Raw genomic sequence first — 12,816 nt, forward strand, 5'->3', positions numbered from 1 at the left:
AGAAGAGTGAGATAGTGAAGTGAAGGAAGGAACGAGAGATGAGGTAAAGAAAGAAGACAAAAAAAATACGGAGTACAAAAATATCATAAGGATAAAATTGACAATATGGGGTTATGAGAGTCAAATGGAACTGATAGACACTTATGGGAGCCAGATAATCACAATAATTTTTGGGTTTATGATCCAAAACCCAACACCTAAACCCACATTTAGTCCACCATAATATTAATATAGGTTTTTAAACCAAAATAAAAATTATAATGGAAGTTTAGTCCAAATGTTACCATCTCCATAAAAAACACAAATCTCTATGATTTATATTTTATCATAATACCCTTATATATAAGACAACCCATTCTTTTGAAAACCCGATCCAAAAAATTTTCTTTCCTTTTCTTTCTCTGATTTTCTCTCTCCGATCAGAGATAACTGAAACCATCTCCTACTTTCTCTCTCTAAAACGAAAAACCCTCTTTCATAACCGAAAACCATCTCTTTAACGATTCACAACCAAGTAGAGAAGATGACTGGGAATCATCTTCAACTTGTTCCTTCTTCATCTTCGTCAAAAACGAAAAACTCTCCATTATCTTACTTTTTCTCTCTAAAACGAAAACCATCTCTAATACGAACCCCAACTGAGTAGAGAAGACGACTGGGAATCATCTTCATCGTTTTTCGTCATTAAATATCTTTCTTCCTTCATCGTCTTCCTTCACCAGGTAAGTTATTTTGGTTTGTGTTTTCTCTCTCTAAAACAGAAAAACCATCTTCCAAACCGTTTTCATCATCTTCCAAACTCTTTTCATCATCTTCTCACATTTGATTAACTTTTAATGATTAAATTATATCATTAGTCTCTATTTTCTTCGTCATATTCATCATCAGTTATCTCTGTTAACCTTTTTCAGTACTATTAGGTATTAACAGATTTCGAAATTCAACATATTTATCAAACATAACTTGTTTTGTACAAAAGAAACACATATTATTCTGTTAAGATATTTTTCGATGGATTTTAAGTTCAATTACCGATTCAAAATATCAACATATTTGCTATACGTTACGTATATTGTACACATGAAAACACATTTAGTTATATTAACGCGTTGTTGGATGTCAGAGTTACTAACTGTTTATGATAATTATGTAATATACATATTGCGTTTTGTATATTTCAAAACATATTTTGTTCCATAATTTTCATTTTGTTTCATAAATAACCCTTTATTTATCAGTATCATTTTATTGTATGTTCGATATAAAAATATTTTTTTATTAACAATGTTATATCGTTGGTCTCCATGAACCTTATAATGCATATCATGAATACAACATATTTCGTACTCTCGAAAACATTTTATTTACTACTCCCTCCGTCCTAATTTGTTTGACCTTTTGGGAGATCTAACTTATTAAGGAATTTCATTTATTGCTTGCTAACTTTATATATTTGCCTAAATTGCCCATAATTACTTTAGAGTATTACAACCAATACTATATTGGAAGTAGTGTAGAACCAGTTGAAAGTAAGGGTAGATTGGAGAATGTCAATAAAATTAGTAATAAATGAGTCTTATTTATAGTAAGTGGACAAACATTTTGGGACTTCCTTTAAAGGAATAAGACCCAAACAAAATGGGACGGAGGGAGTATAAAGATTACACATTTTATTTAACATTTTATATATTTTATTATACAATATTCATTTTGAATTGTTCATAATGCGGTATGTTTTCCTCATAATTCATTTTTGTATTTGCAGTTGCGAAAGCAGTCATGGATTTTCCAACTGAATCATCAAACGCTGTAGTAAAAGACGACTCTCAAATCCGATGTAATTCTCCCTCATTATCAAACCTTCTGCCATGGCCTCAAAAGTAATGAAAATGGATGGAGTTGATCTCCTTTTTCATATCTCCAGTCATGTAGTTCCTCATGTTGTTGATCACTTCTATAGGTTGTTTAAGAGTATATCGAAATTGAGTTATAGATTTGCAATCTAGAATGAATTTTGGCTCTCCAATTACATCAATTGTTCTCCTTCTGATTTTCTTTCCTTTCTGTTTGATGTTCTTTGAACTTGCTCCAGCTTGCTAGAGGAAAAATCATTAAGCTATCTATAACTAACAGTCTCCAACCTACATTTTTCATTATGTATAACACAAAACAGGAAATTTAATGTAAATAACATATATTGTTTTGTCATAAATGAACATGTACAGGAAATGTATTATAAATAACATATATAGTCTCCAGCCTGCTAAAAAAAACTTTAGAATCAATTTTTTATATTGTTCCTTGATAAAAACGTATCATTTGTTGTAAAAATGTATTACTTCATACACATAAATTTTTTTGTAACAAGCTTTCTACTCATGCAAACATTTTTCATTATGTACAATAAACATTGATGTAAATAACATATATTGCTTTGTCAAAAAATCATTTACATTCGCTTTTTTGTGTTTTTTTCTTTATAATTACGCATCATATAAAGTAAAACATGAATTAATTCATAGACACAACCTTTGTTATAACTAGGTTTTTGCTTTTTGGTTTCTTCTTTACACTTCCTCATCTACATTACTCTTTCTTTTCATTAGACTTTTTCTTGTGGGTGTTGTTTCGTCTTTGGGGTCATCTTCTTTAATCTCCTCCACACACATACAAAAGTTTTTTGTTATACATTCTTCAAAGTTTTATATAAATTACTAGTATTGCAATGACATCTATACTGTTTCATGAACAAAAACCCATTTTTGGTTTAAAAAATGTTCAATTTCCGTTAAAAGTATATGGATTAGGTGAATAAGAGATAACAAAAAATAAGAACAAAATTTCTATTTGTTTTGTTTTTATGAACAAAAGCATATGTTATGAAACAAAACATGTTCAGTTCCAACCATAATATAATTTCCATCTAATATTTTGCATATTTTATGAATCAAAACTGTAATAGTCTGGTATCTTCTCAAAATCAAACTCCATTTCGGAAACACAAAGAAATGCAACAAAGTATGAAATTTTTTTCTGGAATCAGCAACAATAAACCCAAAAAATTGGTTTCATTAGATACCTTTTTTAGTTTCCATTATACAAAACATGTCTTGGGTATAAAATGACAAATACCCAACCCGTTCCTCACAATAAACCCTAAAACACCATAAACCCCAAACCCAAAACACCATTAAAAATGTTAAACAAAACTTACAAAAACCTTGAAAAAAACTTTGTTATAACAAATCCTAAACATGCAATAACCTTTGTAAATACCTCACCTTTTTCGTTAGGGTTTCAGGTGCTAACGCTTGATGATGGTTCGTTATGACGTTTTCTATTGCTTTTTGGGTAGAAACCAACCGTTTCAATTAAGAAACAGAGAAAAGACGGTTGAAGAGAAGGCTAATTGTTCTTGATAGAGAGTGTAACGATTCGAGTTAAGAGAGACGAGCTGGATTTAAGAGATTTTAGGGTTTTGAGGGTTAGGGATGTTCGGTTTTTGGAAGAGTTTGAAAGTGAAATAAAGTTTCTAGTTTTTTTGCAGAGAGAGAGAGAGAGAGAGTGTGAAAATATATTTTCTTATTTTGAAAATTAAATTCTCAATTTTGTTGGATTGTAAATTTTTCACGTCCGTCCTCACGAATTTTGGGCAGGAAATGAGGTAGGTTTTGGATGGAACATGTTTTATCTATAAGAAGGGAATAGAGTCCAAAAGGGAAAAGGACTAACATCTATTTTTCTGAGAAGATAAGACCAATTCTTTTTTGGATTTATTTTGGGCCTAAAGCCCGTAGACCCTAATAACATATTAGAGACCAAAACCTAAATAAGGTTAGTATTTGTCCCTTTATGATGTTCAAGTCAGTGCGGGTCCCCTTCTAAAAGAACAAAAGATTCATTACTAAGTTTTTTTTTTGTTGAACTGATTCATTACAAGTTATTTCTATGGAAATGTTGCACGAACAATCTACCAGTAAAAGACAAAATCGGTAGTTTATTGGAAACTCTTACTCTTGTGTCAATTGTAATGAAAATGAAACCTTAGACCATGTGATGCTACATTGTACCTACGCAAGAGCAATGTGGTTCAATTTTCAGGTCAGAACGAAACAATTAAGTACGGTTAATCAGTGGATCAAACAATGGAAAAATTTAGACGAAGATACAACCAATTTATATGCCAAAATACTATGGTTCATATGGAAAGTCAGGTGTGAAAACTGCTTTTCGACCAACAAACCCCTATACAGATGATCGCCCGAATAAACAACTCCTCGACCACTCTACTCAAAATTGAGTCTATTATAACTAACAAATGCAGGGAAAACCAGATAAACAAAAATGGAGACCTCCATCAACACCATTCCTTAAGGTAAATGTTGACGCTTCCTTCTCCAAACTCACCGAACCAGCTGGGATTGGATGCATCATTCACGATGACGAAGAAAACTTCATCATAGCGGCAGCCGACTCAGTGCAATGCCAAAATGCGGAAGAATGTGAAAGCATGGCGATCCACCTCAACATTTTATGGGCCATCCAATTGCGCATCTATCACGTGCACAAAGAGAGCGACAATCAAGCTTTGATCCAGTACATCAACGGTAACAATGACGGGCTACACTGGCAATCCAAAAAGATCTTGAAACAATCTTTGGCTCTTAAAGATCAGTTCACAGACATTATCTTCACCTATGCTCCAAGGGAATGCAACGTCCAAGCGGATGCTCTTGCTAAATGGGGTAGACCCAATGGTCAGAGAAAAATTTAGAATGTAGTACCTCCTCGTTTCCGTGTTAAATTAAAGACTTTTGTATGAATGTTTATTGGGTTTTATGCGAGTTTATTTCATCAAAAAAAAAGTTGGTGGCCCAGCGTATCTCATACATATTAATTTTTTGATACGATTTTGACTCGTCCAAAAGGTGACATGAAAAGGCACAACCCACTAACTTCTTTGAATTCTTTGGGCTATACAAAATTGTGAGTTGCTAAATGAAACCATTAGAGAAACAAAAAGAAAGTTGTTGGAGGGGAAAAATAATTTACTACTATTTTATTAAAAAAATATATCTATTTAGTGTCAACTAAACAATTGTTTTTTAACATTAACTTGCTTAGCACCTACATAAAGGAAAAAAGTTATTGGAATATTTGACTAATACCTAGTAAAGAATTTTGTCGGACAATTATGCAGTTATATTTAGCACTTGTCGAAGAGTTTTAGAAAATAACTGGGAAAATATGAAAGCCACTTAGTTACTCGTCAAAAACATATTCTAGACATATCATATACATTCTAAAATTCTTTTATGACCCATCTAACATAATTGTAGAATATATCTAAGTAGTTTTGTGGTGTTCTTTTTTGTTGCAAAGTAGTTTTGTGGTGTTGAATTTTTTAAAAGTGTTTTCCCAAAATATATGGCTAGTGTGTGGTATTTGAAGGAATCACCACAAAAAATCTTTGATTATTGTTCAGAAAAACGGGCACTTAGGCGCAGCGGAAATATAAGAGTTTTCCCCTTTGTGTTACTTACGAGGATAATACAAAAGAATATGTGGGAGCATAAACAAATAACGGAAAATAAATAAGACAACGATTTTTAACGTGGAAAACCTCCTCAATGTGAGAAGTAAAAACCACGGGACTCGTAGTCCAACCAAATCAACTATAATAAGCAAAGTAGTTACAGACTACGTCCACCCGAGACTCAGACCCTTCCCAAAAGAATCAATCTCAAACACGAAGAAACACGGAGAAACCCTCACAAGAAAGAACAAAACAGCCCAGAAATCTGCAGTCCAAAACGACCCTAAATTAACTGGGATTCCGGCAAATCAATCAACGATCCCTCCGTACAAATACTAGATGAATATGTCAAGAACAATTCTGCCAAATTTCAGCTTAATCGGAGAAGATCTCACCGTCGGATTTTCCGAACAACGAAGACTGTGCGTGCTGAAAATACTCTGCCACCGCTCTTCTCGGCAAACCTCTTTCTCCCTTCTTCTCTTGTGCGTTTCTAATTGTGTTCTCCCCCTTTGGTGCTTCACACACATCTAAATTAGGTTAAGGTAGTATTTATAGACTCCCCCTTAATCCTAATTCCACCGTCATTAGTAACCGACCCAAAGAAACTCGACTCGGGCCCGAGTTTGGTTTCTTAATCCAAACCCAACTAGGTTTCCCCACTAGGAGGAAAACCCAACAAACTCCCCCTCCGACTAGGTGGGGGAAACAGCCAGCCCTGCTGTCCCCTTGACAGCCCTGGAAACAGCCAGCTCTGCTTTTCCTCGATTGTCCTGAACAACCAGCCCCGCTATCCCTCGAAGATATTTCAAATCGAGCAATTTTTTCATCATATACATCTTATTATTTCCTGTCTTCCAAGAAAATAACTGCTCCAGCTTCAAACTTATCATTCTACCCATATTTTCCATCACTAACACAAACAAACCAATAACCGAAGTTATCACAATCCAAAGAACTCTCTAACCTAGAGCTCTGATACCACTTGTTCGGAAAAACAGGCACTTAGGCGCAGCGAAAATATAAGAGTTTGTCGCTTTGTGTTAGTTACGAGGATAATACAGAAGAATATGTGGGAGCATAAACAAAGAACGGAAAATAAATAAGACAACGATTTTTAACGTGGAAAACCTCCTCAATGTGAGAAGTAAAAACCACGGGACTCGTAGTCCAACCAAATCAACTATAATAAGCAAAGTAGTTACAGACTACGTCCACCCGAGACTCAGACCCTTCCTAAAAGAATCAATCTCAAACACGAAGAAACACGGAGAAACCCTCACAAGAAAGAACAAAACATCCCAGAAATCTGCAATCCAAAACGACCCTAAATTCACTAGGATTCCGGCGATCAATCAACGATCCCTCCGTACAAATACTAGATGAATATGTCAAGAACAGTTCTGCCAAATTTCAGCTTAATCGGAGAAGATCTCACCGTCGGATTTTCCGAACAACGAAGACTGTGCGTGCTGAAAATACTCGGCCACCGCTCTTCTCGGCAAACCTCTTTCTCCCTTCTTCTCTTGTGCGTTTCTAATTGTGTTCTCCCCCTTTGGTGCTTCACACACATCTAAATTAGGTTAAGGTAGTATTTATAGACTCCCCCTTAATCCTAATTCCACCGTTATAAGTAACCGACCCAAAGAAACTCGACTCGGACCCGGGTTTGGTTTCCTAATCCAAACCCAACTAGGTTTCCCCACTAGGAGGAAAACCCAACAATTATCTCATATAAGTCCCAACACAAAACAATGTCCATGGGAACCGAAATTTTGAACTACATTTCAATTACTTTTTCAATTAGTAGAAAATTATCTGATTCAAATTTGGTTGTTAATTGATGTAGTCGGTTTCGTATTCGTGTTAATTAGGGGATGACATTAACCAACTCTTAATTTGACATTTTGTTAATACTTTTCATCCTAAAGTTAAAAAATGTATTAGTTTATAATAGTTAGATACTTAGGTACCTAATCTGGCAACAAGGATTAACATATAGTAAAATAAAGATTATTTTGTTGAATTTTTAATTATATAGTATGTATCCATCATGAAGATGTGATAAGCACGATAGTTGTCTAAGTTAAACCATTAATGAAAGAGGTCTAAAGCCCAACAAATTTATTACATTATTTATACTCTTAATAACCCAAGTTCATTAAACTATGGATTCCTCCTCCTCTGGAAATCAAACCTAGGACCTCCAGGGTTTATGGAGTTTATGTCAACACTTTCAACCACTTAGGCAAGCAAGTCTTGGCATATCCGACATTATCTTATACTTGATAAATTTAATAAATTCAAATATGAAGAAAAAGAAATCAACATCCATTGGATATCTTAGAATGATCGATAACAAATAGTTATTTGACTCATATTCGACACAAATATACTCAAATTCGACCAGGTCGTGGAATTTTATCTACTTACCATTGTAGCGTGGTGGGCAATCTGTTATTAGCTATTGATATTGTACGGGGGATGAGATTTAAGTCCAAAATCGCATGATCAACGAGTCTAGAGACCAAAGATAATCTGAAATAGAAAATAAATCCACTCAAAGTAAATTACATGTCTATCCTCTTATTCTCTTTTACTGCCTAACCTATCCTAAGTTAAAAAAAAACAACCCAAAATAAAAGATACCATAATATATAGAGATTCATTACATTTATTTCTTCAAAAACAAACTTTCTTTCCCCGGAAAAATTTGCCTTTTTCGTTTAGCATAACAAAAAAAAGTAGCCTTTTCTGTTTCAAAAAAATAACCAAAAAAAAAGTTGTCTTTTCCTCAAATATCAAACCAAAGAAAGAGAGAGAGAGAGAGAGACTCTTATCTTAAACACGCCCAAAATAAACCTAACAGAGAGAGACAGAGAGAGCATCAAGTAGGAGAGAAGGAGAATCCATCGTTGGTTTCGTTCATCATCATCAACAGTAAAGAGTAAGTTATTTTGGTTTTCATCATTTTTGTTGTTCCTTCAACTTTGTTTATGATTTAGATTGATTTCTACAACACAAAACGAATTAGGTTTTGATTTTTACAAATTTAACTATGATTTATTTTTCTAAAATTGATTAGTTAATAAGAAATTTCTAGGGTTTAGTTGTTTCGAAGTGGTTTAATGGAAATTATTTTCAAAATCCTAAATCAGTTCAAAGTGAAGAGTATGTTTCTTTTTTGCATGCAACAAAAAATTTGTATTGTTACCTTGTCTCTGTTGTTGTGTAATTTCTTTGAAGAAATGGTTTCTGCTTAAATTTTTTATTTTAGACCGACAATTTAGGGTTCTATCTAATTTAGGATTTTGTATTGTAGACTTTCAAGCATAGTGTTAGATCCAGAATATAGTTACTTTCAATAAAAACTTAATATTTTGTCTAGCATTATTAAGTTTCTTATAAAACTTTATCAATGGTTACTTGTCAAACCTTTTGACAACCATAGAACATTACATGGTGTAATATAGGAAAAAAATGAGAGAATAAACTGGATTGTAAAAACAATGTCGTTTTTTTGTCTAGCATTTTTGAAGTTTATCATAAAACCTTGAAACGGTTACTGTTCAAAACTGGTTTCATAAGAAAAATGACATGTTTGACTAGCATTTTTTAGTTTCTTATAGAAACGCATAAATGGTTACAACCCAAAGATGTTGAATTGGTTTGTTGTTTGAACTTTGACAGGCCTGATTGTAGGTTGTATGTGATTTTGCACATGGAAGAACTTTATATCGAATCGAACTATAAACGTTTTCCTAACGAGATGCCAAAAGATGATTGGACAAAACTAGCGCAAAGGAAGAGGGGTGAACTAACTTGCTTGTTGTTGAATGAATCGAAGGATATATGGAGAAAAAATGTTTAAGTACTTTAACTTGTATTTTGTAACGGAATATGTGATAAAACGTAGCAAACATGTTTATGTTTTAAGTTTGAATAACATCTTGAGCAGTTATGAGATTATTTATCAATGTTCTACAATACCACAATTATATTATATTTTAGACAACAGGTTTATAGATACGATAAAGATGTTACTCAAATTTCTTGGACACTACTGAAACTATACAATTATAATACGTGGTAGGGCAAAGGCATGATGAACTCAAACACTTAATGCTGAATCCATTGATAACATATATAAATAAGGAAACAAATAATTCGTACAAAAATATATCAAAAATCTGGACATTTTGATTAAAATATAACAAAGGCTAAAACCAACCTGCTTTGATTGTATTGAAAATTGCTAGAAACATCAAACAAATTTTTCTAGCATGGTCCAATGGGTATAAAGATACTAGTAAGATGTTGACAAAATTTCACCAACACTACCAGCATTTTTCAGTTTTTCGACATTTTGTAACTTACTCTAGCCAAATACATATGAGTATAACTACGATAATATCGTAACCATTGATAAAATTTAATAGGAAATAAGAAAATCCTCTTGTTTAAATACGATAATCTGGTAACATTGATCAAATTCTCTAAACATGTAAAAGACATAAGTAGAATATTTATGTTTCTAGCAGAATAAGTAAACCTGCATAATCAAAACTTAAGTTAGTTATTATATAGTTGTCGTGCATGAGGCACTATTGTGATAAGCCGGGTTTTTACACTGACCGCAAACCCTCATTTTTTTGGGTATGTTTCCTGAGCTCTCTCTTCTTACTGTCCTTGGTCTTCCCGGTTTTCTCTTTGTTAACGGAGGTAGTGTTCTTGTTTCATCGATGTACTCCATTGGCTCATCATAATTTGGTATTGGGTTGAATACGGAAAATGTAACAAAAACAATTTCACCTTATACATTTTAATTACTAAAAAGTATTTGTTAACCTACTGTAACAAATTCATTCAACAGATACTGATAGAATGTAGAATATGTTAGTAGAATCAATAGGATGCTAGAAAAATAGTAATTGCATTTTAACCTACTGCAATAAATACATTCAACAGATTCTAATGGAATGTAAAAAATGTTATTAGAATCAATAAGATGCTAACAAAATAGTATTTGTTTTTTAACCTATTGTAACAAATTCATAACAGATGCTAATAGAATTTAGAAAATGCTAGTAGAATACCGAAATGTAGCAAACACAATTTCACTTTATAAAACTTTTTTATGAAAAAAATATTGAATTAATAGAGATTTCAACATTCACTTTTTACCAAAGAAGTAATAAAAAATGTTACATATAAGTTTTTTGTTAGAATAAATAATTTTTTTAAGAAGATTGTAGTACTAGAGATTTATAGATTCTGACGATCAATTTAAGTTGGACATACCTCACAAACGAATTTGTAGATGTCTAATTAGATCGAGGTAGAGATAAAAAGCAAATCACAACTTCATACTTTCTTGAAGTTCAAAGAACAAAGAGTTACAGAGAGAGAAATTCGTTTTTGGGATTGAGCATCTCGTTTTAGGTAAATATCCATTGATTTGGTAGGTTACTTTAATCAAATACAACGGATTTAGAAATAATATGCTTTCTTGAATTCAAAGAATATAGAGTTACATAGATAGAAACTCGATTTTTTGAGAGTGCAACTCATTTTTGTTAAATATCCACTGATTTGGTTAAATATTTATGGAGTTTATGGAAATAAAGATTGGTATTAAATATCCAACATAAATATTCTTTCATAAAATATATGGAAAGAGTTATTAACTTAACCAGTATATATAAACCTTTGGTTTACCAATGGTTAAAAAATATTTATGAAAGGGCAAAAATGAGAGATAATTAAAGGATTGATGCATGGGGCCCACCAATAGTTAATTTTTGGACTTATTTTACATTTTCGGTTTATTTTGGTTTTATTTTATTTATTAATTTAGGAGTGGATATATGACTCATTACCGCCCCTATTTTTGGACCTTAAACTCAAAAATCCGATATCGTATTGTGGTCAATCTACTGATATGTAATACTCTGATGATGTTTTTAGATATGCTATCCTTTTTTTTAAAGGTTGGATATGTTCTTTATATTGCATTTGTAAAGCCGCCTATTTTTTAGCTTGATTATATTAGCTTGAGTGAGAGTTGGAGTTCTCTTTTTTTTGTTCAAAGAGTGAGAGTTGAAGCAAGAAAATTTTGGTGAAAGAGTAGATAAAGTTGCTCCCATCCAAATGTATAATAGAAAATTAATATTTGGATGCTCTCCTAATCTTGCTTTAGTTAGACTACATGAAAGGTTAGTTTAATTTTGTCTACTGTATAATCCTGTTTTTTTTTTACAAGACTCCGAAAGTCATTACATTCATTGTATGACACCTATACTTCATAAATTTTAATATGATAAGACAATAATCAAATAGGTAGAGACGGAACCAGGATTAAAGATCTAGGGGGCCAATGTAATACGAACTCGGTTGTTTTATTTGACAATTTGTTTACATTTTATATTTATATTTCGCTTATAAAAATGGTCTTTATATATCATTTGAAATAAATTAATACATTTAAAACTATCATTTTGTTTAACATCATTTTACTTTCATCACCGGAGAACGTCTTCTAAATAAAGGTTTTTAAGACTAAATTGTTCATAAATGAGTAACAAATTATTTTTATTGTCCAATCCATGTGCACGGTTGTTCTCTAGGTTTTCAAAAAAAAGTTGTTAATGTTTTTTAAATTCAAATTCCGTATTAAAAGTATTTAACAAGACTAACAAATATCATTTATTTAAATTTGTAAGAGAAACTAGATGGTGGTATATATTCCAAGCACTCTAGAAAAGTTTTAAAATGACATATTAAAATTATTTGCCTCTCTCAAGAATTGAACCTCGATAAATTAGGTGGGTAGCAAATAGTTCTACTAGTGAGGCACTTAAGCTTTGTTGTTATATGTTCCGTATTAAATGTAATAATAGCATAGCTGCATAACCTTTGTGACATGGGGTTATAATGTAATCCGCTACGGTTAGATCGAGGGGGCCATAGCCCCCTCTGATCTAGTTGTAGTTCTGTCCCTGCATGTAAGCACTCTAAATTACGATCTTTTTCTTATTTATAAATGGTAAGATTCAAATAAGAATTTTTCAGTTAAAGAAATACATACGTCATTACTCAATTGAGGTGAGTCTTGTTAGTGGGACTCTGCAAAGTCATATAAAATACCCATACTTGTATACCTTAATAGAGAAACACAACCTACTGGACCAAATGTCTATTTGCCAATTAAGTAGTTTTTTTTTTTTTTTGTTCCAAGCCAATTAAGTAGTTAGTTGATTTTGAGTAGTTGCCCAATTAAT

General features: G+C 32.3%; 1 protein-coding gene across 1 annotated transcript; it reads left to right on the plus strand.

Moving 5' to 3' along the window:
• The first annotated feature begins 4,193 nt into the window (after positions 1-4,193).
• LOC147549165 (uncharacterized) lies at positions 4,194-4,774 on the plus strand. Its single transcript, XM_086668251.1, has 2 exons — positions 4,194-4,214; positions 4,325-4,774. Exons 1-2 carry the CDS (start codon positions 4,194-4,196, stop codon positions 4,772-4,774), a joined length of 471 nt encoding a protein of 156 aa, XP_086524377.1.
• The last annotated feature ends 8,042 nt before the right edge of the window (positions 4,775-12,816 follow it).

The sequence above is a fragment of the Eschscholzia californica genome, unplaced genomic scaffold, assembly GCF_041429995.1.
Source record: "Eschscholzia californica isolate CP2 unplaced genomic scaffold, dmEscCali1.0.p SCAF_3, whole genome shotgun sequence".
NCBI lineage: Eukaryota > Viridiplantae > Streptophyta > Magnoliopsida > Ranunculales > Papaveraceae > Eschscholzia > Eschscholzia californica.

What these genes read in the sequence shown, in the direction of transcription:
- LOC147549165 (XM_086668251.1), top strand. Translation starts at nt 4,194, where the DNA reads ATGGTTCATATGGAAAGTCAG. An exon ending in TGGTTCATATGGAAAGTCAG is followed by an intron (nt 4,215 to 4,324) that starts GTGTGAAAACTG and finishes TAACAAATGCAG; the next exon opens with GGAAAACCAGATAAACAAAA.